Source organism: Oreochromis aureus, linkage group 20, assembly GCF_013358895.1.
Source record: "Oreochromis aureus strain Israel breed Guangdong linkage group 20, ZZ_aureus, whole genome shotgun sequence".
In the NCBI taxonomy this organism is placed as follows: Eukaryota; Metazoa; Chordata; class Actinopteri; order Cichliformes; family Cichlidae; genus Oreochromis; species Oreochromis aureus.
Window position 1 is genome coordinate 17,696,366 of NC_052961.1, and position 26,899 is coordinate 17,723,264.

The 26,899-nt window shown below is 40.4% G+C and overlaps 1 protein-coding gene across 2 annotated transcripts in view; it reads right to left on the bottom strand.

Moving 5' to 3' along the window:
- The window catches only part of kcnd3 (potassium voltage-gated channel, Shal-related subfamily, member 3), a 106,309-nt gene extending 80,040 nt beyond the window's left edge, over window positions 1-26,269 (bottom strand). Inside the window, exons 1-3 of one of the 2 annotated variants that reach the window (XM_039603943.1) lie at window positions 26,117-26,269; window positions 25,890-25,980; window positions 23,847-25,076 (exon numbers count right to left, since the gene is read on the bottom strand). In XM_039603943.1, the coding sequence (XP_039459877.1) occupies window positions 23,847-24,949 (1,103 nt within the window). In that variant the 5' untranslated portion in view covers window positions 24,950-25,076; window positions 25,890-25,980; window positions 26,117-26,269. Of the gene's footprint in view, window positions 1-23,846; window positions 25,077-25,889; window positions 26,073-26,116 lie in introns of those variants that run through there. The other variant, XM_031753295.2, reaches the window with a different exon arrangement.
- Window positions 26,270-26,899: the final 630 nt, after the last annotated feature.

The following is a 26,899-nucleotide window of genomic DNA, read 5'->3' on the forward strand; positions in this document are numbered from 1 at the left end:
CAACACGAAGACAACCCATATACCAAAAATAGCTCTTTCCGTCTCCCACCTGCTTAATCGGGACAAGGGCTCAAAAGAAAAGGGGTCAAGGGGGTGAAAGTCAGCCCTCATCAATCTGGAAGATTCTGTCAGCAGGTTGCCTGCAGCCACTCCTCTTCCAATGCTGGCCCTCCAAATGACTGTGCCTTGTCAGCCTTGTACCAATCAAACACTGTTCTCGTGACCCCACAAGCTACCTGGTGCTACAGTGAAAGGAAAGAGACAGACAGACTGATTACATAGCCTGTCTCTAGGTCATTATACAGCCTTGTCTGATCCTGTATGCCCCCTCATCTTTCTCCTTGCCTTTTCTTGCACTCTCTTCCTGATGGAGAGGCCTTTGACCTTCATTGCATTTTTGGTAAACACAAGCGCCCTTTGAAAAGTGGGAAAATGGCAGAATGGGTGGCAAGTGAGGTGAGGAGAAAAAAAAAGCCGGTGTGAAATGAGGAGGATAAGCTACCTAAGCCGGTCTCGATGCGCTGTGAAAAAAGAATGAATGAACTGGCAGAAAACAGAGAACAGGTGGACTGAGCACAGGTGAACGGAGAGGACATGTGGCGGAGACCAAAGGAAAGAGAGGAAGGACAGGAAGACAAAGCTAAATGCTTTGCAAAATATGAAACGTGGGTGGCTGGGTGGGTGTAGTTTAAGAGCTCTTATCATCAGTCTTTTTCTTTGCTGAGCTACCTACTGCTGTTCCAAAATTGTCACCCCTGATCTGGAACGGCATGCATGTTTGAATAATGCACCGTGATTTCTCCAAGTTATAGTGACAATTATTTGCGAACATTTCAAGATTCTTTTCATCATCAACTCGGAGGGTAATTGCTTTGTACACTACAGTGACGGACTGCTGGGATCCATGTGGCTTTAAGTTACCATACCCGCCGGAAAATTAGTAAACAGAAGTAATCAGTCTTTGGTTCCATGTTGTGATCATGTTAATGTTCACACTAAGCAAGCCAGCTTCGGGACATTATCCCTGTCTTCCTCAATATGATTGGTGAGAAATTAATTAGTTCTGCTGTGAGACTTGGGTAACTAAGTAAAACAAGAAAGGAGCTGGTTTTATTGGTAACAACCCAGAATGCATAACACCTGCAGAAACAACACAGATGCATCACAAATAGACACTTTTTCCTTCTGTGTAAAGTCATCAACAGGACTTATTTTACTAAAGGATTTGATTTTAGTTAGTTGATTATTAAGTGAAGTTGATCCATAACATGTATGTTATATGTGTACTCTATATTTTCATCTTTTAAGGTCATCTTTGGCGTGTATACATTATTGTACACAACAACAGAACATATATCAGTTGCTCCTGTTGTCTGTGCTGACGAATATTAGAGGTTAACAGTACAGTAAAGACGTTGTGCTGATAGATGAGTGTGTCATTCTGCCTTTTTCTCCTTCATGTTAGAGGTTTCGCCATCCTTATCTGCTACTTACAGCAGTAATGGTACTCAGTTAACATCCTGTCGATCCTTTACATGCACATACATGTAGCTTGGACCTTCTTTTACTTTCAGAACTGCCTCAGTTTTTCATGGCACAGATTCAACGAAGTGTTTTTGGTATATATTGGCATGATAACATCACACAGTTGTAGCAGATTTGTTGGCTGCACATCCCTGATGTAAATCTCATGTTCCATCACATCCCAAAGGTCCTCAGTGATTTCCTTGTTAGATTCAAGAAACCATTTTGAGATGATTTGACCTTTGGGACATGATGTGTTATCCTGCTCGAAGCAACGATCAGAAGATGGGTACACGATGATCATAGAAGGATGGACATCAGTCTTGTGGTAAATGGTATTAAGGGGCCCAAAGTGGACCAAGGAAATATCTCCTGCACCTTTACACCATCAGCAGCCTGAATAACTGATACAAGGGTAGGATTCATTCATGCTTTCATGATGTTTATGGCTAATTTTGAACCTATTGTCTGAATGTTTTGGTAGAAATGAAGACTCATCACACCAGATCAACATTTTCCAGTCTTCTGTTGCCCAGTTTTTTGCGAGACCATATAAACTGTAGCTTCAGTTTCTTCTTCTTTGCTGACAGGAGTGACACCTGGTGTTGTTCTTCTGAAGCTATAGCTCTGCTTTAAAGAAGAAGTGTTGGACATTCAGATAAGTTCATCTCAATATCTTGGTTGCAACAAATAGTTACTGGAGAAACTGTTGCCTTTGGATCAGAATTCTGGTTATTTTTCCATGACCTGCGACATCAGTGAGACATTTTCTCCCACAGAACTGCTGCTCACTGGAGATTTTTTGTTTTTTCAGACCAGACCTCTGTAAACCATTGAGATGGTGGTGTGGGGAAGTCCCAGCAGTTTCTGAAATACTCATACCAGACTCTCTGGTGCCAACAACCATGCCACAGTCAAAGTTTCTGGCATGGGATAGGCTAATTAGATCCTTGAGCTAACAAACAGTTGAACAGGTGTACCTAATTAAGTAGCCGACTACGCATTCCCCCCCTTCTCTTCTCCCTTCTTTGCTCCACACAAATATAATAACACAGAGACATAAACCTGTGTACTTTTGCCTGTTCTTTTATTTATCTGTGCTAAATCATGCAAGTTTGAAAGATGAAATAACACAGTATCACGTCCTTGACAAATACAAGTCATAAAAAGGCAAAACAGGTTTTTCCTCAGTATATTTTACTTGGCGTGACACATTCAGTAATTCATGCTGGCTGAACTTTAAAAAGAATCTGTTGTGTAACTAAGCAGACTTAATGGCACTTCTCTACTGGTGCTTTTCTCATACTACAGTCTCACATTAACCACTAGTATCATCTCTACTTGTGGCTTTTGTAACTGGTGTTCAACAACTGTTACGTGGCCTCGCTTAAATTTTACAGGGTTATCTTCATGTGTGTGGTTAGCCGTGGGCATTTACAGTGGTGAAAAGAAGACAGTGCAGCAACACCCTCCCCTACATACAGAGAAAACTGAGGAGGGACTATTGATTTTGTGGAAAAGAGGAGGCTGATAACAGATGTGTGAATTTGTCATCCAGGGAGAGCCTCAGAGGGAAATGGCCAGTGCAATCATCAGCAGCAAGGAGCCTGTAGGGAGGCATTCACACATAAACACGCGCATACACTTCTTTATAAAGACAGAGAGGAGAGGAGGCACAAGACAAAGATACCAGGAAAACGAAATGGAATCTCACAACTAATGGGCCAAGGAGTAGATGTTCAATTTATTTCACACATACACCAACCCGAACCTCAACCAAAAGCTGGCAAACGGTCCTTGTGAAAGCCAAGAGCTATTCACGGTAACAGCTGGTTCCTGCCTGAGTTTCACAAAGGCGCAGTCGCATACAGCCATGTGGATGACAATCTGATCGTGATTAACAGTCTCACTATACAATTAGAGCCACAACAGGTGTCTGATGTAGATGGGGGCACACACAATGAGTCAGTGTATTAACCACACACGCGGTGCAGAAAGAAGAATAGTTTGACTGACTTATCTTCGCTCTCGGAGAGAGGGGAAAAAAAAGGGCGGAATGGAGAGAAAGACGCTCTCACGATGGTATTTTATCATCTCTGTAATTAAACATATAGCTGTGGTTATGAGCGAGAAAGCGAGACGAAGAAATGGCGATAACGAAACAGATGGAGGCGCACACTTGTGGAGCAAATGTGGAATTAGAATACAGTGAAAATGGAGGTTCTTAACTCTCTACCACTGATCCTCTTAGGTGGGAATCTCTGCTGCGGCTGCTCCGAATGTGTGCGTGCGTTATAATTATGCACTCAACAGATAATTCTCATTTACAGCCTAGGGTTACCACGGAAACACAAACAGCCAAGCAGCAGATGACATGTTTAAAAATATGACACCTAAAAAAAAAGAAAAGGAAAAAAAAAAAAGATTACACTTCATCTGAACTAGCATGCACGCAACCATGACTGTTAAAATATATAAACAGTATATTCTGCACAGCGGTGTGTGAGAGTTGTGTTGCATGAATGTGAATGGGGTGGGGAGGAGACAGAAGGAGAGAGAGAGAGAGAGAGAGATGTGTTGAGATAGAGGAGATAATAGGAGGGAGGGAAGGTGGTGTTAGAGAGGAGGAGGAGGCTGATGATAGGAGTGTAGATGGTTTCTATTTTTATCCTGCATGTGTGATATATGCCAATAGGTGTTCAAACCCCAGAGCAAGAGAGACTTCAGCAGACTGTGATACACCGAGTGTATTTTCACATTTGAACGGTAAGTACGAAGTCCTAACTTTCAGTGGTAACATTAAATTTCGGTGCGGATAGCCCAACTAAAATAATTACAGTCTATTTTTCAGATGAGTGACTGAAGATAACTGTTGGCCCCAATATTTTCTTTCCCTGCCAGGAAGCAAAGGTGCCGAAAGCCTCCATAAAACCCAGTAAATTGAATGTGCTGATATTAAATTGAATGCACTAAGGAAACAGCAGCAGGAGAAAAAAATGATATCATGAAGAAATCAAATCAGGATTATATTCATAAGGCCATTCGATAACTTGTTAATCCCAAAATGATTGGGCTTTGGGGGAAAAGATGCATGGATATACACACAGACACGCACATCAAAGAGATGGATTAAGGGACGTCGATCAATAAGTCCCCATTGTTTAGCAACATCAAACCATTCCAACAGTAACAGATTCGGACAATTTCTCAAGCACCGTACTAAACACAATAAATGCGCTTACAGAATGGACACTTAGAGAGAGTCAGATCTACCATGGCCAAATTACCAAACAATTTCAAATGTGATTTCTAGTTTTGCTATACATCTTTGTAATGTTGCAGTGCAGGGACCACAGCCACTTATTGGATTATATGGCTATCACATCAATCACCCCGTGCTGTGACTGGCCTCCACTTACTAAAGCATTTATCTGATGATCCCCTCATAAATGGCCTGATGAATAGCACCGTCCTCTGACTTTGGTCTAATCGTAATTGCATCAGTCTCCAATGGATACCGCTTCTTGTCCCTTTCTGTCTCAGTCTTTCTGAATCATTCTCTGGACAGGTCAAGCAAAAACAACCAAACAGGTCTGACTGGCAGAGACATAGGATATGATCAGAAACAGTATTGTATCGGTCTGCACTGTAACTAATGCACTCATGCAAATTTAACATTTAAAGTAGCAGCAGCAGCAGCACCACTATGGTATTTAAGAGCCGCTCTAAAGACTCTAAGAGACTGCACTCACTCACATCAGTGAGAGGTAAGTACCAACATGCTTGGCTTTACTGTTTACTAATCTTCTGTTGCCTTTAGAGGAAGTCAGCTAATTCCATAGTAATCAATTTCTAGTTGGAGACATAATTCTGGGTCGAGGTGGTCACAAAATGACTGGTATCAACAGCATCATCCCACGCAGCTGGTGTGTGAAAAATAGCAATAATTGTATTTCAAGTGTGAACCTGAGGATGCATATTAATATTAGCCTCGTTCTTCATCGCACCCTGAGGTCTTGTTGGGTTTTTTGGCTGAGTTGCAGACTTCTAATATAATCACCACAGCCTTGTTTTCTTCTATTTAGTCTCCACACCTGCAGGGAACACAAGAAGATTGCGGGGCATTCATGACCAAGGAAGCTAAAAATAGCAGTAACCAAACCTCACTATCTAATAACAATAGCTGCTGTCCAAAAAGAAATGACAAACACTGTTAAGGGGAACAGAAGATTAACAAGCTGTTTTACTTTATTTGGTTGTGAATAAGGGGTTGGATGTTAGCAAATAAAATAAAATTGAGAAAAATGAGCTTTTCCATCAAGCAGCACAAACATCATCTGATATTTTAGGAGAAACACAGACTATTTGATAGCCTGTGATGGCATGCAAACAATTTGACTAGTTAGGCCAACACGCCTCTGCACACCGTGATGTCTGAAACTCAAACACTTATTCCAATATCCTAAAACAGGCAGATCTGCAAAAGATACGAAGCTCTTTTGAATCTGCTTTTCTAATATCATCTTTTTAATCCATAAACCCTACATATGAATCCCTACATACACATGCACAGACATAAGTACACATACAGAAAAAACATATATTTGAGATGCTAAATCCTCAAAAGAGGCCATCTGTGAATTTCTAATAACATTTGGCCAGGTTCTTGGTGTGTCTGCTTTTCCATGGGGCCTGGCTCAAATCTGTTACCATTTCCCAGCATGGCTTCTGTATAGAACACACATCAATGACCTCACAGCTGGAGTCTGGAGCACAGGCCAAGTTTACAACTAAGAGGTTCTCCACGGGAAAAGAAGAGAGACACATACACACTTGGCAATCACTGCTCTCCCCTTCTTAAAAAGATATATTTTGTTCCCTGATCATCTATTGTTTCTTTTCCTCAGCATCTCTGTGTGTGCAGTGTCAGCGTTATGATAAAATTCAAATCTTACTGTCTGACTGCAGTAAGGACCAAGCTCAGTTACTAGTAGTATAATGCGTCTGCAGTAATGCGTCTAACTAGCACAACTGAGAAGGACACTGACTGACATCTTTCATTATGATTTAGGAAGTGTCCCCCCCTTAAATCATTTTGTGCAGCTAGTTGTAAAGCATGATCTCTGCCAAACAAATTGAAATGTGTTGATGAGATTCTGCAGTCACAGTCGGCACCTCCAACTGTCCTAGTGTGTGGTGAGCTCATTGATCTACTTTTGCACCTTGAGGAAAATGTCTCTGTTGCACTGTATACAATGCTCTCCAATATTTACACTTCTGTAATTGTGGCTAGTGTTTTTCTTTGAGTGCATTAGGTTGTAATTGTTTATGGCACTTTTTGATGTGGGTTGAAGCATGTTGTTTGTCTGTGAGTTCTGTGAAGGACTGGCAACTTGTCCAGGGTCTACCCCGCCTCCAGCCCCCCCACTGTTCATGCTCCTCAACAAGTGAGAGGATGGATGTTTTTTGTAGAATCTGTGCAGCTTACAGAGTTAACATGTGAGCACAAGCTCAATAAAAAAAAAAAAAAAAAAAACAGCAAAGTGAGGTGAAGCTGTCAAAGCTGGGTCCCCTTCCAATTCCAAGTGTTTGGTTGTTTCTCGCGCTCTGGTGATCAGTTAGCAACCTGTCCCCGCCTTTTTCCCTATGAAAGCAAAGATGGATGAGTGGTTAATAAAATAGACAGATATAATCTAATTCTGAGCTTTAATAAGCTATGTAATGCTAGATCAGTTGTATGAGCAGTAGACAGCAGTGAATGTGCAAATATGCTTGTGCAAATTTAGATAGTAGACTCCAGTCATTTTGACTCATCCCTTTTCTGTTACTACAGGTGTGCCACGGGGATCCTTTTGTAGTCTTTACTTATTGTATACATGAATAGTGTGATATCTGCCACAAAAAACTCAAATGTACAATTTATATATAATGTTTGCATTTGTAGCTATGTATATGTACACACATACATATATGTATAATAATGACAATAAAACTTTAATTTTTTTGATACCTTTCAGATTTAAGGATGCAATATTTTGGTTTGATATCCGTCAAATCTGGACTTGAAAGCTAAACTGGGCGACAGCGTGTAGACGTGTTTACGACACCTTTTGTCCACAGCAGCGCACCAGCTGGTGGAAAGCTAGCTTAGGAGGAAGCTAACAGCAAAGGGTCAGTACTTTGGAGGTATTTAACAAGTATGATGCCAACAGCTTTGTATGTTTGGATTAGTTTTTGACTTAACTGCAAACTGGGGTCAAGTGAGTTGACACATCTGAAAACCGCTTTCCCCAACTGTCCTCTCTCTTTCCTTCTCCCTATTGCACTCATCCATTCTTCAACACTTGTTGAGACTTTAATTGCACTTATGGTCTCTTGTCAGCTCGGCTCCATGTGATGTGCATACATGACGAGATGCACTTATGGTGACTGCACAGAAGGCTAAGCCAGAGCAACTGTTAATGACAACGCAGACTCACAGCGAGCTGAAAATAAGATTTGTGTCACAAACAAAAACAGGTGAAAGCCACAAAACACTCATTTGGTTTATAATGGTCCTGGTTATTATCAGTTCCTAATCTGTATTGCTGACAGTTTAAAGTCTTAAAATAGGGGCTGTTCCCTGTTCTGTGTACTTAGCAAACTGGCTACCAGACTCACTTTTAAGACCAATGAAACCTGATGAAATGAAAACTGAAGGTAGAAATTGAATTTGTGTACGAAAACAAATCATGTCTCCTTTTATCACAGTGTTTATTTATAAGGGCCTATTGAACAAACTGTCTACTCTCCTAGAAATCTGAGAGCCCATAGTATAGTCACACCTCTGCTCTCTGCATTTAAATACAGTACTTACAGTGTCAGGTCACAGGGCACTGTGACATTAGTTTTACCCCTTTTTCACAGGTGCTCTGTGAATGAGGTTTAAGTGCTCTTTGAATGGATCAAGCTCTAAAAGTATGAAGCTACATTCTCATATTTCACTCAGAAACTGTAAAAGTTTAAATGTGATGTGAGATACAAAATAATACATTTTTATAACACGCATGTCTTTCAAAAGAGATCCCAAGCTCCCTTAAAACGAAGTGGTTAACAATAATTGGCTTCTCAAGCCTTCATGTCGTCTGTTTTTCAGTCTTTGTGGTGACATCAGTCAGAAGGTGGCTCCATAGTTGTTTACACATTCACCTGATAAGCAAAAGTTGGTAGGAGACAAAATCCTTTGAGGTTACGCCGAATCAATGGTGACCTCTCATGAATAAGGGAGCAGGTGAAAGCAGTTTTTGTTGGCACAGTGGTCAGAAGCACTAGTAATGAACAGCAACGGTAAAAACAAACAAACAAGCCTAACACTGAGTAATCGTGGATAAATCTTCTGCAAACACTGTGGAAAAGACACCGGTTTTAAGAAAGTGAAAGTTGAAATGAAATTCACAACCCAACTCGCTGCTAATTATAGCAGCCCAGACCTCATCTGCATCTGTTTAAAAGTCACAGCTCCCCTACAGTACAGCTAGACACACAGTCCCCAAGCTTCTGGTGTGATATCTATTGTTTCTTATTACATTAATCACACAAGCCCTAAATTACTCTTTTTACTCAGTACTTTGTTTTTAAGTGTTTGGCTCTTATTTGCACCCAATTCGTCTAATCTTGTGTGAAAAGAATGCCGCTAGTGGAGGCGGAGAGGTGAGTGTGTCCAGAGCACTGTCTGGACACAGTGTGCCCAGTTAAGAGGAGTTATTGGAAAGCTGTTGCTCCACTTACAGCCACCTGCTGCCAGCCTGGTCTGGAAGCATTCATTACGGCCCAGACTACGACATCCATCACCAAAGTCTGATCTATATCCACACATTAGGCTGGAGCTAACATCACCATCCACTAGTCATTAGGAACTGATTAGGTGGGTGGATAGGAACTTGGAATGCATAGATAAATACTTTAGGGCAGCAGTGGGGTTTTACTCATACAGACCAATCACTTTAAATGGATAGAAGGTTATAAAAGAGAGATATAGAGTGTTGCATAAACAGGAAATAAAAGGATTTATTATCTTGAGCAGTTAATGGATACTAGAGTTTGCATTTTTTGTAACCACTTGATGCTGATTGAGTGGCCAAATAAATTTCTGTAAAGCACTTTGAGAACATTTTTAATTTGTAACACAGCAGAGCAGCAGGCATATCTTCCAGAAACAGCAGGCGTAAATACTCCATGTTTATTTGGATGTTTCCAGTTTTACTATTCATAAATGTAGTGTTATTAGTGTTACAGTTTCATAAAGTTATATACAACCCTATTTCATTCTGGATGCCAGCGGGAAAACTTTTAGGGACCCAATTTAAGCACTTATTGATAAAGTTTGTGCAAAAAAACCTGTTTTTGAAAGTAACATTGGTCCATTTTTATGGGTTGTGTTTAACAGACAGCACAGTTGCTGACATGTTTTGCAGTTAGTTTCCTCGGGGCTTTGCAATATCACTAGAAATCAGTACTCAATGTGAAAATATTAATTTTGGGGATTATTATATTATCCCTGTTTAAATCACAGGGCCAAACAAATGCTATCATTTAGAGTGCTTGATAAATAAAAAATAAAAAGTGACATTTATTCAGTATTCAATAATATGAAAATTGCTTTTTGATCTAAATCAAGTTTAGCATGTATTCATACTTTTATTAAACTACCTCTGAGGGTACAATTCATACATCATCTTCAGGGAATCTCTCCAATGTAAAGTGTTCGCCGTCTTGCTATGTCCAGAAATCAGAGTTTGAACTGTTCATATTTGTGCAGATATCATTTTCAAACTGGTAATCTGCACTCGCCAGATAGCAAACTGGAACCTTATAAACTAAAGGTCAACCCTCCCTTTTGTCTTCAGAATTCTTCACGGCATAGATTCAACAAGGTGTTGGACACATTCGTCATAGATTTTGGTTCATATTTACATGACAGCATCATGTAAATATTGCAGATTTGTTGACTGCCTGTCCACGATGTGAATCTCCCACTCCACCACATGTCGAAGGTGCTCTATGGAATTAGGATTGGGTAACTGTGGGGGCCATTTGAGTGCAGTGAATTTATCATGATGTTCAAGAAACCAGTTTGAGACATATGACATGTTATCCTGCTGGAGGCAGCCATTAAAAATACAAAATAAAATAAATTAAAATGATGATCAGTGTCATTACAATGCAGTAAGTGTCAGCTCCACCATATGCAGCTTTTGTAATCAATTCATGTTTAAATTACTAGCGGAGCTGTAAACTATCATAGAGCTTGTCAACTGTGTGCATGAACATTCACAAAGACTGCAGGCAGTGCAATACTTACTATGAAACATTTGTTTGTTAGTAATTTTGACTGTGATATTTTGTTAAAGACAAGTGAATGCAGCTTCACAGCATGAAGGCTAAGACTGACTGCTCAGCTTAGTTTATCAAATTTTGTTGGTCAAAAAATTGATTAATTCTGTTGTTTTTCATGGGTCGATAACGCAGCCCTTACATCAAACACATTTTTTCAACCTGGTTATTAATTCTTATGGACTTGCTAGCAAAAGTAATAGTAATATTACTTTATTAATTTTCTGTGGCCCATGTTAGTCACAGCAGTTATTCAGCAGCCACTGACAGTCAAGTTCTGTTGTCATCTTTTCATAGTTCAGTGCTGGCTGACTGACTTCTATCCTTTTATCCCACTGAATCTTAAATCTGCTCAGAGTAATACACAGTGTCAGAAAATCTAAGAGTGAAGAAAAAATTAAAATACACTGGATATCTCCTCTCCCTGCTGTGTTATTACTAAGACCCTCCATAAAGATATACAGTTTTGTTTCCCCCCCCCCCAAACAGAGCAGCAGAGGAAATTTTCTGCATTAACTTTATTGAAGTACAGACTCCAGCAAGTGTTTTTCCACTCATTGTCAAGTATACTCTCTGAAATGTGACAACCCTCTGAAATGTGATTATCTTACGCACTAGCTGTTTGGATGTACAGAAGCAAAGATCAAACCAGTGGGCTGTATTTGTCCTTATACTTCAGCCCTCTTCTCAGCATCCCTTTGGTTTTTGTAATATTAATAATGAACAGCGGATAGTTTTCTCTTTCACCTCATAAACATGCTGGGGAGATAGGATTCCCCTGCTGTGTCTGCACATGCCCGAGGCTATTGAGCATAGAGCAAAAACTCTGACAAATTAATTGTAATATAGCCTGGTTTGAGTGGATGCTTGTACACTGCAGCAATGCAGGTTCAAAGTGTGTGTGTGTGTGTTGAAGAGAGGGGGAGGGAGACAGAAAATAAGGGAGAGTATATGCAAGCTTCACATGGACTGTGGGGCACTGCAATGCACAACTCGATAAGGAAATATTCCACTTTTAAAAACAAATTGAGGTCTGAAGACTTCTTATAATTTGTTTTCACAATATCGATATTACCTAGTAGGTGGAAAGAAATGAAATATGAGAGGCAGAGAGAGACAGACACGGCAATAGGATGAGTAAAAGACTTGAGATGTGTTATGAAGAGGCAAAGAGAAGCAGTAACAGAGCCGAACAATAAAGCCAGATAAGATTTAAGATTAAGTATGAAACTGAGCTTTTTAGTGTTCGCCTGTAAAATTAAATTTCTTGTCATATGTAAAGATAAATGACATCTTTGCTAAAATGATTTATGTTACAAAATTATTTCAAAAAGATACCCAGATTTATACAAAACAAAATAAATTAAGTTTCGAGTTTCTAAATGGACACTTTTGCAGATTAGATTCTCAATGATTCATCAGTGGATTGATTTTATGCTATGACATCATGTAGCTTTTAACAAATACGCATGGTGTACATGCAGATTACTTTTCCTCATACTCAGATGGCCTCTCCTATGTCCCATTTCCAGAATGAACCACTTCTGCACAGCACACTTCATCTGGACAAAGAGGTTATGTCCTATCCACCGAGCCTCTGCACAGAAACAAAATCAATTTGCACACACCGCACGTGTTCAATTGTCCCTCATGTGAAAGATTGAAGTATATTGTTCTTGTGTGCGATACCAAGGTTACGGACCATCTCCCCTTTAAAGCTAAAGCGGCTTCCTTATGATGCATTCAACATGATTTGTTGTCCAGAGGTAACGAATAGCTTTGATGATTCTCTTTCCTTCAGAAGTGCTTCTAAATCTGTTTTGCATAACAGCTGAAAGCTGGATGGACTTAAATGCACTCTGTTTTGAGCAGGTCATTGATGCGGTGTTAATTCAATGCTAATAAGATTAAAACATAATGCACATTGTCTCCTGTGAAACGAGGCTAGTCAAAATCCTTTGAGGAGACTTCTTATTGAGCGCCAGTAGACCATGGCCTTGCTCCTCACAGAGCGCAGAGGTAGAGGATGGGTTACTTACAAGAGGGGTTTGGGAATTGAATTAATATAGCCACAAGTCAACCTCTGAAAGCAAAAAAAGGCTTACTGAAATCTATTAATGGCGTTAGTCCATGACTTGACTTTTGTGCTCCTCTCAGTGCTTGGTGCTGTCATATGGCACATGGCAGGATTAATCCCTTAGCATGTGTAATCCCCCAAAGACATCTGGATGGGGGGGAAAAAAGTTGATTCATAGCTTTGTGAAGGACACATCCTGCATCCATGTACTGACATAAGAACAGCAGCACACAGCAGAGGTCAAATACAATTTTCAATTGTTAACTCAGTGGTACCTTTTTATTTTTTTTAAATAAATGAACTCACCAAATCAAATGGCAACGGATAAAGTAAGTGCACCCCGACAGGGCGGAGCACAGGAGAGAGAAGAAGACAACCCACACAGAGACACACATACACGAAACCAGAGGGAACGGCTCCAGAGACGAGCATTAATCCCCACAGATTTAGTGTAGCAGAACAATTGCTTTTGTCACCCTGGATAATCAGCACAGAACACAGTTTATGAATTACAGTAAACCCAGAAAGACATAGAAATGGGAGTGTGTGAATGAGAGCAAATTCATATATGCCAGTGCAAGAGTGAGAGCACAAAAAACCCCAGGAAAAAATTGGAACAATGATGTCTACCTGTTCAAAAGCCTGGCTACAAATCTGGGAATTATTCAGAGGTATTCACACCTCGTTTATCATTATCTCTACAGGGAAATGAGAAGTGATTTATTTCTATAACTTGGCCTACATATATGGAGAACTATCACTCACAATCATTTAAGCCCTTATTATCCACTCAGTAATAAGTATGTCTGACCAACAGACACAATACAGTCTAATCCATAATTGTTTACATTCAGTGTTTGCTCACAGCCAACTAAATCCAGGGCCACTCCAATAGAACAACAGAAACAATGCTTAGCCAAGTGATCACGTAATTGTCTTCTTAAATCTGTTTTATGCAGTGCAGCGAAACCAAGGAGAAGAGCGTATTTACATCTATCCACCACATCAATACCATTTTCCTTTTATTTTTCAGGTTCCACTCATACCACTAAGCCAGCTGGGACCTGTTAGGGCATGTACACATGACCTTTGGGGCAGACTGATGGCAGATCCTTCAGGTCCTGTGGGTTGTCGCGTGGCAGGGATTTAGTCTGGCACATCCCATGGATGCTTAATTGAATTGGGATATGGGAAGTCAGGAAGCGGGATAAACACCTTGGGCTCTTTGTTGCATTGCTGAACTCACTTTTGAGCTTTTTAAAAAAATAATTAATTTATCTATTTTGCTGTAGCAGGATGGATTATCCTGCTGGGGGAGGCGATTGCTATCAAAACACGCATTAGGAATGATTTTTCAGTGGGTCACATGTGTCAAAGTATAATTTGTATGATTTAAAGGGTCTTTAAGTGTTATTTTTCCCAGAATTTCTACAGCTGAATTTAGATGTTAGTATGCTTACCGTGATTACAAGTGAGCCTGATGAAATGTGAGATGTTAGGAAGATATTTAGTGAGATGAAAAGTTGAAGGATAATAAAGTGACTTCAGTTCATTGCCTAGGGACCATAAACTATGAATGGCAATCCATCCAATAGTTATTTTAGTCTGGACCAAAGTCATAGGAGTCACCAAAAGCTGTGTTACTGCCGGGGTTAGAAACGGGCAAACAATCTACCCAACAGTTTGTATGCATCAGCCAGTCCCTCGTACATCACAAAGAGAAGTCTTAATGTTTCAGGAAATGATAAGAAGAGTCTCAGAGCTTGGTGTGGGCAGCAGCCATCAGCTGTCCAGGATGCTGCTAAACAGCCTGGAAACTGATAATCACCAACTCATTTTCAGGCTCCTCATGGAGAGCCTGCTGGTAATTGAATTGGAGTGGGCACAAGTGTTGTAGGTTTCGAAGGACCATTGCTGAAGGCAATCAGCTGTGACAGACAGTGAGAGAGAGACAGGAAAGGAGGGAGAGAGAGACCGTTCCTATAATGAAATGTTCACACGTGTGACGTACGGTTTTCCTGCTTCGACACCCTGAGCATCACTCCAATCACTTTTGCCCAGTTAGTCGAGATTAAGTTAGTCAGGACACAGCGTCCTATGACAGGGCAGCATTTTCATGCACGGCACGCCGAGGATGAAAAGACGGCGGCAAACTAGAGTACATACATAAAATACCTTGCTGAAAGACCCTCCCTGTAAATTACCCTTCACAGTCACATTGGCCACAACATTCCCCACCCCCTAGCTGACAGGTGGCCAGGTAAATGGATTTCTGAAAAAGCTAGAAAGGCTTGGTGCTCAATATCACTTTTCAAAAAATGGGCAACCATCCAGACCTCTGTATGAAAAGAGGGTGAAATTGATGCCAAAAAGAAAGGAGAATCTGAGCAAGAATCCAGGCAGGCTGAGAGGAATCACTTCCAATTTTTTAAGGCAGACTCCAGGATAGCATTGACCTATCTGACCTCAGACACAAAATACAAGCAGCAGGTACCCACACACCACTAACCAGTATATTGCTCTTTTTGAACGGTTTACTCTGTTCTTATTTATTCCTATACAGAGTTTATGATTACCTTTAGAGCTCTATTGAGGTTTTTGGATCAACTGTTCCCAACAAAAAAGTACATTTTTTGCTCCTGTTGCAACTTCAGATAGATAGCAAGCTTGCAATTTTGCTAATGTGCATAACAATATCAATGCATGTTTCATAGTCCGGCTCTCTTATTCTATATTTTAATGTATTAACAACACATTTGCACATTCAAAGCCTCTAGAGGATGAATCTAAATAGCAACAGTGACTTACACTTAAAAAAAAAATAGCCTCATTAACAGAGTATTATTTAAACATGCTTTGGGTTATTACATGTCACCACACTAACATCAGCATTTGGCTCAAGTTCACAGAATGGCTATAGATAGTTGTTTTACACAACAGTCTTCTTAAAAGAGTCAAAACATGTACAATGTGTTTTAAAGAGTAATATATTAAACATCCTGTAACACTTAAAGCCCCTTTCTGTAAATAAGATAATGCTGTTAAATAAAATAATTCTTAACAGTTTTTATAATTAAAAAATAAACCTATATTAAAATTATGTGACTCCTTTTATAAACTAAGTTTCTTTACTCATACTATTGATACTGGTGAAATATATCCTTTTAGTTGGAATTTGACTTGGTATAGAGTTTGGACATCATTCAAAAACTGATGTTGTCATACCAAAAGAGCTCAGTCCCATAAATGTTACCATTACACACGGTACTGTTATTTATTAAGACACAGATGCTGCATTTAATCCCACGGGATCCTTTTTTTCCTATTACTGTTGCTGTTTGTACGGTAAAAGCAAGTAATTGATTTTTTTTTCATGACTCAACCTGCTATTTGAATATTTATACAGGAGGAATGTCACTTGACATTATAGTTAGTGATTATGAAGATCCTGCAGGGTGAAACTCATAATTTTCATTTGTGGTCTCTTTCTCTGTGCTTTGGTACACCACTGTGGACACCGTCTCCCTGCTGATAATTGAGAGGGTTGTAAGCTATATTACTACAATGAGCAGAAACATGAAACTTCTGCACGTTATTGCTGTGTAACCTACTTAGAAACCACAGCCCTGGAAAATTACTTCTGATTTTTCTTCATTTACCATTTACCTTTACAATAAGTCCACTATAGTTACAATTCAGCAGCATAGATGTAAAACTAAACGTGGCAACACATAATTACTTTATCAGGGTATACTCAGTTGCAGAACCCACTATGCTAAACATAAGCCTTCATCATGGGGCAAAACACATCAGTTACAGTGTAAACATGTCATTATTTGAATGTAGACACATACATGATCTTAGTAGGGGGTGATTTGGCTTTATGTTATATTTTAATGGGTAATAAGGGTTTCATGCACCATGTAAGTAAGGAGGAGTGATTATACCATAATTTTTGATAAGCATTTGATAAACGGTAATATATCAAAAGTTTTTCCAGTCTTTTTCCAGTAAAGTGTGCAAACATGGTTGGATTCCTACCAATTGCCTTTTCCTTACTGGCTTTATAAGCTGTTTCCTATGAAAAAGAAAAACGGAAAACACAAACGTGAAATGAATGTGCAAAACCTACAGATCACATAAAACCTCTACAGAATATAGACAGAAAGTAACATCTTTAATCAAAGACCTTATGTTCATTGAAGCACGGGCTTCAAAATATAAACGAGCCAGTCAGAACCTGCAGTCTGTAATAAAATGTGTTTTGGGTGAAGAAAATTAGCTGAAAGAGTTGGCTGGGTATGCAACATGTATGTGCTGATGTCTTGTTTGGTTTATTTGCATTGTTACATTTGATGTATGAATATTTAAATTTATACCTGAGATTTGTTTAATATTTCATTATAGGAAATCTACACAGAGTCTGCACGGGTGTGTGCCCGGGTTACCTTCTCACTCCTTTGTTTTATCTGCTGTACCAAAAAGCAGTCATTACGGCCATAGTGCTGGTCATTAATATGCAGCACTTTTGCACTTATCATGAATTTTACAGTGCACTTATCATACCAAGGCAATAATTAAACCATAAAGAAACATAGCTGCTGTCATGTTCTTAGTTAAGTGGATGTCTGCCTGGACTGAAACCGATGCCTAGACTGTCACTTCAGAGTACCGAAAAACGCCCCAGAAACGCTCCAAACACTGTGATTGTAAATCTAAACATCTAGAGTAACTCTATGTATAGTCCCTATCAATATATTTTTCCTTTAAAAACCACGATCATCACTCTTACTGAATTAAATGAATAATTCATCTTCAATTAAGTAACTAAAGATACTGAAGGATGAACAAGTTGCTTTGGTTCAGCGAATGACTTTTAATACCATGTAAGTGTTTACAAGAATAACTCTACATAACACAAAAGCTGAGTGGTCTCTTCACATTTCTTTTACATTTTGTAGTACACTGCCATCATGTAATCATTTTATAATTTAAATGAATACAAAAGCACATACGTGTGAAAAAGTAAGTACAATCTGATATTCAGTACACTTTAAAATGCGTAGATGATTACAGATTCTTTAGGTTAATGACAGCTGGAGCCTGCCCTATTTAAACCCCTGACGTCAGTAGGTTTGCTGTTGAAATCTTTAGTGTCATTATGCCAAGCTCTAAAGATCTCTCAAAGGCTTTCAGAAAAAAAATTACGTGTCTGCCAAGGAATTTATCATGTCATTTTCATTTCAATTGTTGTTAAATGATTGTATTATAGGATAAATAATATATAAGTGCCATAGGTTTTAAACGACTGATTTTCACCAGGACTGGCTACAGCAGCAAATTTAACTCAAGGATAGATTTTTTTTTTTATTAAACAAAGTCCCAAAGAAACATATGATCCACGAGTTGCTTTTGCAGCTGTTGATCTCAAAGTGTATGAGTGTACGCTCAGAATGAAAGTGCACAAATTTGACCAGTAGAGATCTGCCAACCTCTGTGTCCAAACCAGAGGTTGGTCAAAGAGGTTGGATTAGGGATTGCAATTAACATTATTATTGAGCATATAAGCCTCTTGAAATAACGCACTCTGGACATATGAGTTAACGACAGGGCTGTTTGGCCATAGTATAGCAGGCATCTTTGAAACGGATCAAAAGACAACTGTTTGGGTGAAAAGCCCCATACCAACTGTGATGGATGCTTTGGTGTTGCTCCACTGCCTTCGAGAGAGAGCATCTCAATATCACTGATTCGACTATGAACTTGTCATCATTTCTAATACTGTAGGTCAAGCTGAAGCTGTCTGTCCCAAATAATAATTTCTAAGATCAAGGGTATCCTGTTTTCCTCAGATGAAAACTGTTGATATTTTTGGTGAATCAAAATCAAATCAAATCAAATCACTTTTATTGTCACGTCACATGTGCAGGTACACTGGTACAGTACATGCGAGTGAAATTCTTGTGTGCGAGCTTCTCAAGCAACAGAGTTGTGCAAAAATACAATAACGTAAAACAAGCAAAAATATAAGAATGGCTAATACTTGACTTTATAGGTAAATTTTCTTTTGATTGCATTCAAAAACTCTATCTGGATACACTGCTTCACTGAGGATGAAATGTTTGCATGTTGTCACAGTTGTATGTGACAACTGTCCCCATCAAGCTTCATTCAAACTATGCAAACTTCATATCAGACTTGTGAAGGTCAGCTCAGTTATAATCATGACCCTGAAAAGAAGATGTTACCATCAGATCTGGATCTTAATCTGCGTGGCCAAATTAATTCCTTGACTGCTTTCATGAATTCAGGGCAACAGGTCAATGACTTCACATTTAGGTGCTGGCTTTTAGTCATAATCCCATCAGTCACACACTCAAATTGTAATTAGTAACACTAACAATGGACGGCACGTTCCTCTATTATACCCAAATCAATACTCACTTATCTGCACTGATTATTATGTCCATGTACTGTAGCTGTTATCTCTAAAGTAAATTATGCATAAATTGGAGCCTGGTAACACTGACTGTACAGATAAAACATGCACACCTTCTAACCAGGTGTGCATGTTATGTAAAAAGAAAAAAAGACCATGGCAACTTGTTATTTTTATCCACGTTGTAGTTCTTATGCACATGTGCCAATAACAACAATAACAATAATAATAGGTGTTATTGTTCATGGAGGGTCACCGTGGACTTTTCTCTCAACGGCAGCTACATTAGCCTCTGCAGCTACGCTCAGATCATACGGGCCAGCCCTCAGTCTCTACATACACCTGTGAGGAAAAGGTGTTCATGACCTCATCGCCAGTGTATGAGTTGTCCTTCACTGGACCACTTTGGTAAAGTTTTGTTTTGATGGTGATTGACAATAACTGGATTGGGTCCAAAGCCACACAGATTCCTCTATCACTACCCGTTGTGACTGCTTCCATCATATCAACGTCAACAACTAGCTGTTCAAATGCTGCGTAGTACTGCACATCACACCTTTTGACAGGTGCCGTTGTAAAGAAATAATATTTTTCACTTCACTTAAATTCATGCGCTGTAATTTGAAAGAAACATGGAAGCCAGTTTTTACTCTAGACGTTTAACAGCTGAGTGAGACGTTCGTGTTAAGCTCGGGAGATTCGACACATCAGCAGGCATCTTCACTGTCAGATTTTCACACATTCTTCTTTGGTTAAAATACTAATTTAAAATAAAAGAACAATCATAGACAAAAATATCTTTTATTAAGTAGTTGATGAGTTTTTCACTTTATTCGCATGATTTCATTAGCTTGAAGTTGGGTATATTTTTATAATTGCTTTTTCGTCTGTATTATTAGTTTATTAGAGGTTTGACTGTGATATGTAATTTACTATAATTAAAATTCAAGCCATACAAGCCTTTAAAGCACTTGGTCACAAGAATAAACATCAGTGTTAGGTCCTGTCTGAAATTACATTGAGACTATGAACTTCAGTTTTCTTTCTTTATTCTTATCCAGGACCCCACGGTTTCTGTTGGTGTGGATGGACGAGCGATGATGAGCTGAGGTTTGTTGCCGAGTTGCAGCGTTTCCCTCACAAACACACACCAACGCACTCTCAGCCTCCTCCAGTTTATAATACAGGTTCAACCAAATATGACAAATGCTCAATTTTATTACCACCCTAAGGTCAAAATCAATTTGATTAACAACCTAGAGAACAAAATCCCTCACAGGTCCTATTGCCTAAATGTCCCTGATTTAACTAAAGCCTCAGCACTGTGTGCCTGCTTGCTTGCATCCTTGTCTGCCTCATTTGCAGGATTTGAGCTAAGCCTTTTAGCCCTGCTATAGAGTGATATGAGGGCTCTATGGCAGTTGGTGGCTTGCTAACTCACTTGAGTTGTTAAACCTCTTTTTGTCCAGTCGGTCAAAAGGAACAGGGGGCCTTTTAGGTCTACTGTTGAAAATCATATGTTCTTTGCTTGTACTAAAAGTAGTTCATACAAAAGTATGCCCCCTGCAAGCTTCTTCTCTGCAGACTGCTTTTGATACATTTAAAATAGTTAGCTACAAAAAAAATAGATGCATGCTTGTGTATTTTCTCCATTTCTAATTTTGGCCCACTCTTCACAGCTTGGTCTCTATTTCTCTTCACCTTTGCCATGTGGTTGTTATTGAAGAAATTGCATTGTCTAAGAAAGATGCACAAGCAAAAATAGCAGAAAATATTCACCTGGTATTTCATTGCCCATCGCTGAAGTGGGATTATGGATTCTGATTGAGGCCGGATTATTGTCAGATAAACAAAACAATCGAAAAGCCACAGCGGGCAAAGGCTGCATGTACTTAGTGACACAGGGAGGGCACCCTTGTTGCAGTGTGTCATAGCGCTAATGTCCACAAAATCAGACATGCAACAATCTGACAAATGTACACGCACACAGAAAAGCACAAGACAAGAAGAGGCAGAGCAGAAACACAAGGGCTAAAGCTCACTTAATTAAAATGAGAGTAAAGATGATATGAGTGTATCTTGGAGGAGAACAAAGAAGGAAACACTCAAGAGCACAACTGTAAGCCCTCAGGCTCCTAGACAGGAAGCCAAGAAGTCAAGGAAAGTACTGTCTGTGGTAACTGGTGTTCAACTTATTAAGTTAGATGACTATAAATTGCTGTACAGCAGACAGTTGATACTTTTCGATAGATTCCAATGCAAGTAAGTGGAGTAGATCTATCTATCTATATTATACTACGAAAAAAGTAAACTCTGTCATAAAACATGAATGCATGCAATTAGACAAGACAAATGTTGCCTTTGTGTGTATGGTTAGTGTACATCTGTGTGTGTGTGACTGTGTGTTTTTATGACGTAAACTGTGAGCAGAGACTAGAATGTCAGGCAGGTTTACATTAGTCAGCAGATGCAGTGGGCCACATCATTAGTCACTCTGACACCCACTTCTGGCCCCTGTTTTATTGATGAGGCCAAGCTCAATAACTACCCCCAGTCTAAACACACAGACACACACACTCAGACACAGACACACATAACTTCTAAGTTGTTTTCACATTTGAACTCCAAAACTGCGTCGGGACATTCAGGGCTTGTTGTTGTCCAAAGTTGCCTCTTCACACATGTAGCACACAACAGGTTTAGTTTTGACGAGGGTTGGGTAGACTGTGCAGGAGGCAAGAGACTTGATGCCCACTTGCTCGCTGTGAATTTTTCATACGGTTACCTGCACACGGGCTCAACTGGACGTTGCACATACTGCGTGTTAGGGGGCTTGGACACTAGCTTTGGGGCTGCAGTGTATGGGAGTATGTATGGGAGTGGCTGTACAGCAAAAGCAACAGGAGAACACTTTGGCATTAAGTGAAAAGCAACAGGCACTCACTGCATGAGGGTAGAGGCTGTGACAGCAAACAACGTCCTATAGTTTGTCAGTAAATAAAATGTTGAAAAAATAAAATAAAATGTAATTCTATTTTCTAGAGTGCAGTGGCTATTTGTCTGTCTGTAGACCAAATATCCGATTCAGAATCAAATATCTGCTCAACAGCAGATCTTCTGGGCCGATTGTGAATGGCAAGGCACAATGACAGGGTGCCAAGTGTGTTATAGCAATGAGCTCAGAGCCATTTATGGCCTCCATGACTCTGACATTTAGCAGGATGCTGCAATTTGTCAGCCTCTCAGTCTGACTCACACATCCACAACAGGGGACACTCATAAAACACATTACCATTAGGCCTAATAGTGCTGCATCACATAACTGTGTGTGTGTGCCTCTGTGCGTTTGTGCTCTGTAAAATTAACGATCTATGTGTAGTTCCTCTAACTACCATTAAAATGACTGGTGGAAATACACGGTGACAAAAACCAACAAATACATCCTAGTGCTCCGCATGTTCACCTTGATCAATCGAAACTAATTCATGATTGAGTGTATACAGTAACAACAACCCTGGACTGCAGGTTAATTAGCCATTCAGCAAACACTGGAAACATTCATGACTTTTAAAATTACTTCTTAATAGCATTAATTATCTCTGCCAGCTACCTAAACACTGGTTTGATTCTTAGGAAACAGAAAGCATTCGGATGTTTTACATCAGAGTCTTTGAACCACAAAGCACTTCGAGACCTACATCTAGTAACTTACAAAGAGCGGAGGAGGAAGGCTCTCATTGTTTCATTTAATTCTGAAAGTGCATTGATGCTAACCACAGGGCAAGTTGGAGAAGTCGGTAATGGTTTGCCGTTTTTTCACCCATATTTCCCATCTAATACTTTGCCTCACTAAGATGCTTTCAACTTTCCCCATCTCTCTACATTTCTTGCTCTCTCTCTCTCTCTCTCTCTCACCCCCTCTTATCAGTGACGTATAAAAGGCAAGCAATGGCACAGCCATAATGGAGAGAGAACATCTTGATGGCTGCTCTTTCCCCAAAAGAATACCATCAGTAAAAATACAGTGGACAAGTCTACTGAAAAGTGCCCTTTCTCTGCAGTTTCTTATCATCGTGCATAAAGTTTGCAAAGGATATCTTGGAAAGGGTGACTCAGACTTCGAAAGCAGTTATAGATTTCTGGGCCACAAAGTCAAGCAGACATTTCAAGTCAAATCATAATCAAACATTTACTGACACAGGTGCAAATAGACATGTAGACAAACTTGCAAATTCACGGGTACTTGCATTTACGAGTGTGCCCTTACACACACACACACACACACACACACACACACACACACACACACACACACACACACACACACACACACACACACACACACACACACACACACACACACACACACACACACACACACACACACACAGAGCCCTCACAACCAGATAAAAGAGGTGTCTGTTCTGCTCTTACCCGAGCGTTGTCATAGTAACGATGGTGTACCAGAAGGAGGCTGGGATGCTGGTGAATTTGCTGGAGCTTGAACCCTTCTCTGCGTAGAACATGACGGTAGCAAAGATAATTATGGCCATAGTGAGGGAGAAGAGGAGGAAGCCCAGCTCCGAGGCACAGCTCTTCAGTGTGTAGCCCAGGATGCGAAGGCCCTGCGAGTGACGGGAGAACTTGAAGATACGGAACACGCGGAAAACACGGAGTGTCACGAAAGCACCGCTCACGTCCTCGTTGTCAGTCATCACCAGGCCGATGTAGTATGGTAAGATGGCCACCACATCGATGATGCTCATGACGGATCTCATGAAGCGGTAGCGGCTGGGTGCAGCAAACAAGCGCATCAGGTACTCCACGGTGAAGATCATAACACAGGCCGTGTCCATGCAGAAAAAGGCCACGGTGTAGCGCTCACCGCATGGCACTTCCTTCTGGTTGGGCACTGAGCCACAGGGTACAGTCTCTACCACATTGGTGATGACAGAGACAGCAATGAAGAAACCAGTGACATAATAGAAGACAAGGGCCATGGTTGAAGTGTGAGGGTTTTCAAAAGCCCGCCACATGGTCTCCCTGAAGGTCATATTGGGCAGCTTGGCATCCTTGTTGTCCTCCTGGTCATCCATCAGACGCTCTGCATTCTCCCTCTTCCTGTCCTTGTACTCTTCATAGCAGCAGTCACCGATGATCTCTGGGACAATGCCAAAGAAAGCCAGTTCCTCATCATAGGAAGATATGCACTCGTAGCGTGGATAATGGAGCTTGCCTGTACGGTAGAAGTTGAGCACACTACGGAACACGTCGGGGTCCCGGTCAAAGAAGTATTCTTTGGTCTCCTCATTGTAGAAGAATTCCTTCTCTGAGCTGCCCAGCAGTGTGTCTGGATAGCGGTCCAGAGTGTTCCTCCAGGTCTGGAAACGGCGTCCACTCACATTAAGAACGATGAGCTCATCCTGCCTTTTGTTCTTTTCAGCAGGTGCTACTGGCATGGGCAAATTGGCCACAGGCATCCAGCCGATGGCTGCTGCCCGGGCAAAGGGAAGCCATGCCGCTACTCCCGCCGCCATGCTGTGTCCGGCTTGGGGCGTAGGGGGGAAGAAGTCGAGCACCTTCACAACCAGCTTGACTTCAGCTCATTTACCAGCTAAAGAGAAGAAAAGGAGGGAGTGTATGAGGATAGGTAGCACATGGGTGCTGTTTTAATCCTCCCAGGCAAGGAGAGTGAGATCAGTAGATGAGAAAACAGGAAAAAAAGGAAGAAAATATGAGACATTTGAATCTTAAGAATGTAGGGGGAAAAAAGGACAAACGGTGAAATAAAAAGATGTGAACATCACAAAACAATGTAGACAAAATAAACAGCATAACTAATTCTAACAAGGCAGGCAAGCGGAGTAACAAAAGATATCTTCATAAAATGAAAATTAAATTAAACATTGCACTCAGGTGAGAAACCTTTATAGAAAATGTATTTCTATTTCATATACTGAGCTTTAATGTGATTACTGACTTGCAATAAGCATCCTCTTTCTCAAGGCTAAATTCCTCAGTCCCCCCTCTGTAGAGGTACTGGTTAAGCAGCAGCCTTCTCTTGACAGTTTACTGCATTTTACAGGTTACAAACTAAAAACGGGCAAAAATAACTGCATCGCAAAACAGCCCAAACTGCTCCATCTTTTTTGAACCGTGGGTTTGGTCGCCTTAAAAGTGATCCAGAATAGTCGGGACCTGTTGAGTTTCAAGTAGAAAACCCCCCCGCAGCAGATGCATCTTTATTTTACTCAAGATCAGTCAAACTACTTTACGATCGCTCAGATCAAATTCACCACGGTATCAATAGCGCTGATGAACCAATCAGTCTTCATGGCTAACCGAAGACGCAATATGTTAAAGCGGAATCATTTCCCGAACTGCCTGAGAACTAAAAAAAAGGACAGAAACCAAACATCGCAGGCCTATATTAGCAGCTTTATGCTGACTGTAGTGGCTGATTAATGTAGAACTCACCGACTCAAAATTCTCCATCCACACAAACACGACCTTCTTCCAGGGCAGTTTAATGGCAAGTCGTAGGTTTTGGTTATTTCTCGGAGCGTGTCTGGAAAAAAAATTAAATAAATAATAATAATAAAAGAAAAATACCAGGAAAGAAGTTATTCAGCGAAGAGGAGAACCACAGTAGACACACACTACAGCTGATGGGGGAAGCGGAAAAGTACCGGTGACGGACGTACCACAGCTGTTTTCATTCAGTTTCCATTATGCGAGGGAAGAAATGATGAGAGGACTCCGCCGTGAGGACCGTATTACCTTGGCTTTCGGGATGAGTAGTGGGAAGAGGAACGAAGGAGGAGGAGGAGCGCTCTTTCTCTCGCTCTCCCTCTCTCTCTTTCTGCGCAGGGCGGATTGTGAACCAAAACTGCATTTAAGGGAAGCTGGATCAGGATTTAGAACCATGCGCAGAAAATAAATATATAAACGTCAGACCGCTTTCTTCTCCTTACACGAATGTTATTCATATTGTACAATATGCGTGTGCTCTGCTGAACCAGTGTTATTTCCACACACAGCACCAAAGGCAAGTGCTATCAGCTGAGTTATCCACAGGATATAACTAAGAATCCACAGGAGGCTGGAAAAGAGCGCACTGAATCAACTTTGTCTTTAATTAAAGCACCAGTGGACTATTACTATTTTTCGCACAAACAAGCTGGAAACACCGATACGATGTCACCGTTTAAGTGGAAAACCAGCTGGTAAATAGTTGCCTTATTACGTCACATATAGTACTGTGCAAAAGTCTTGAGTCACCCCTCATTTCTTCACATTTTGCAAGTGAGAAATACGAGTTTGATCGTATTTATTCTTCAACGCACTTCCTCGTGTTTTTGTTTTTTGTTTTTTGAAGGACATTCAAAGCTCCTCTTTGGATGTTGGCTGCCTTTGGTTTTGTTCCCTGTCAAGGTGATCCCATGCTGCTTCGGTAATATTGAGGTTCAGGTTCTGGTGAGGCCAAT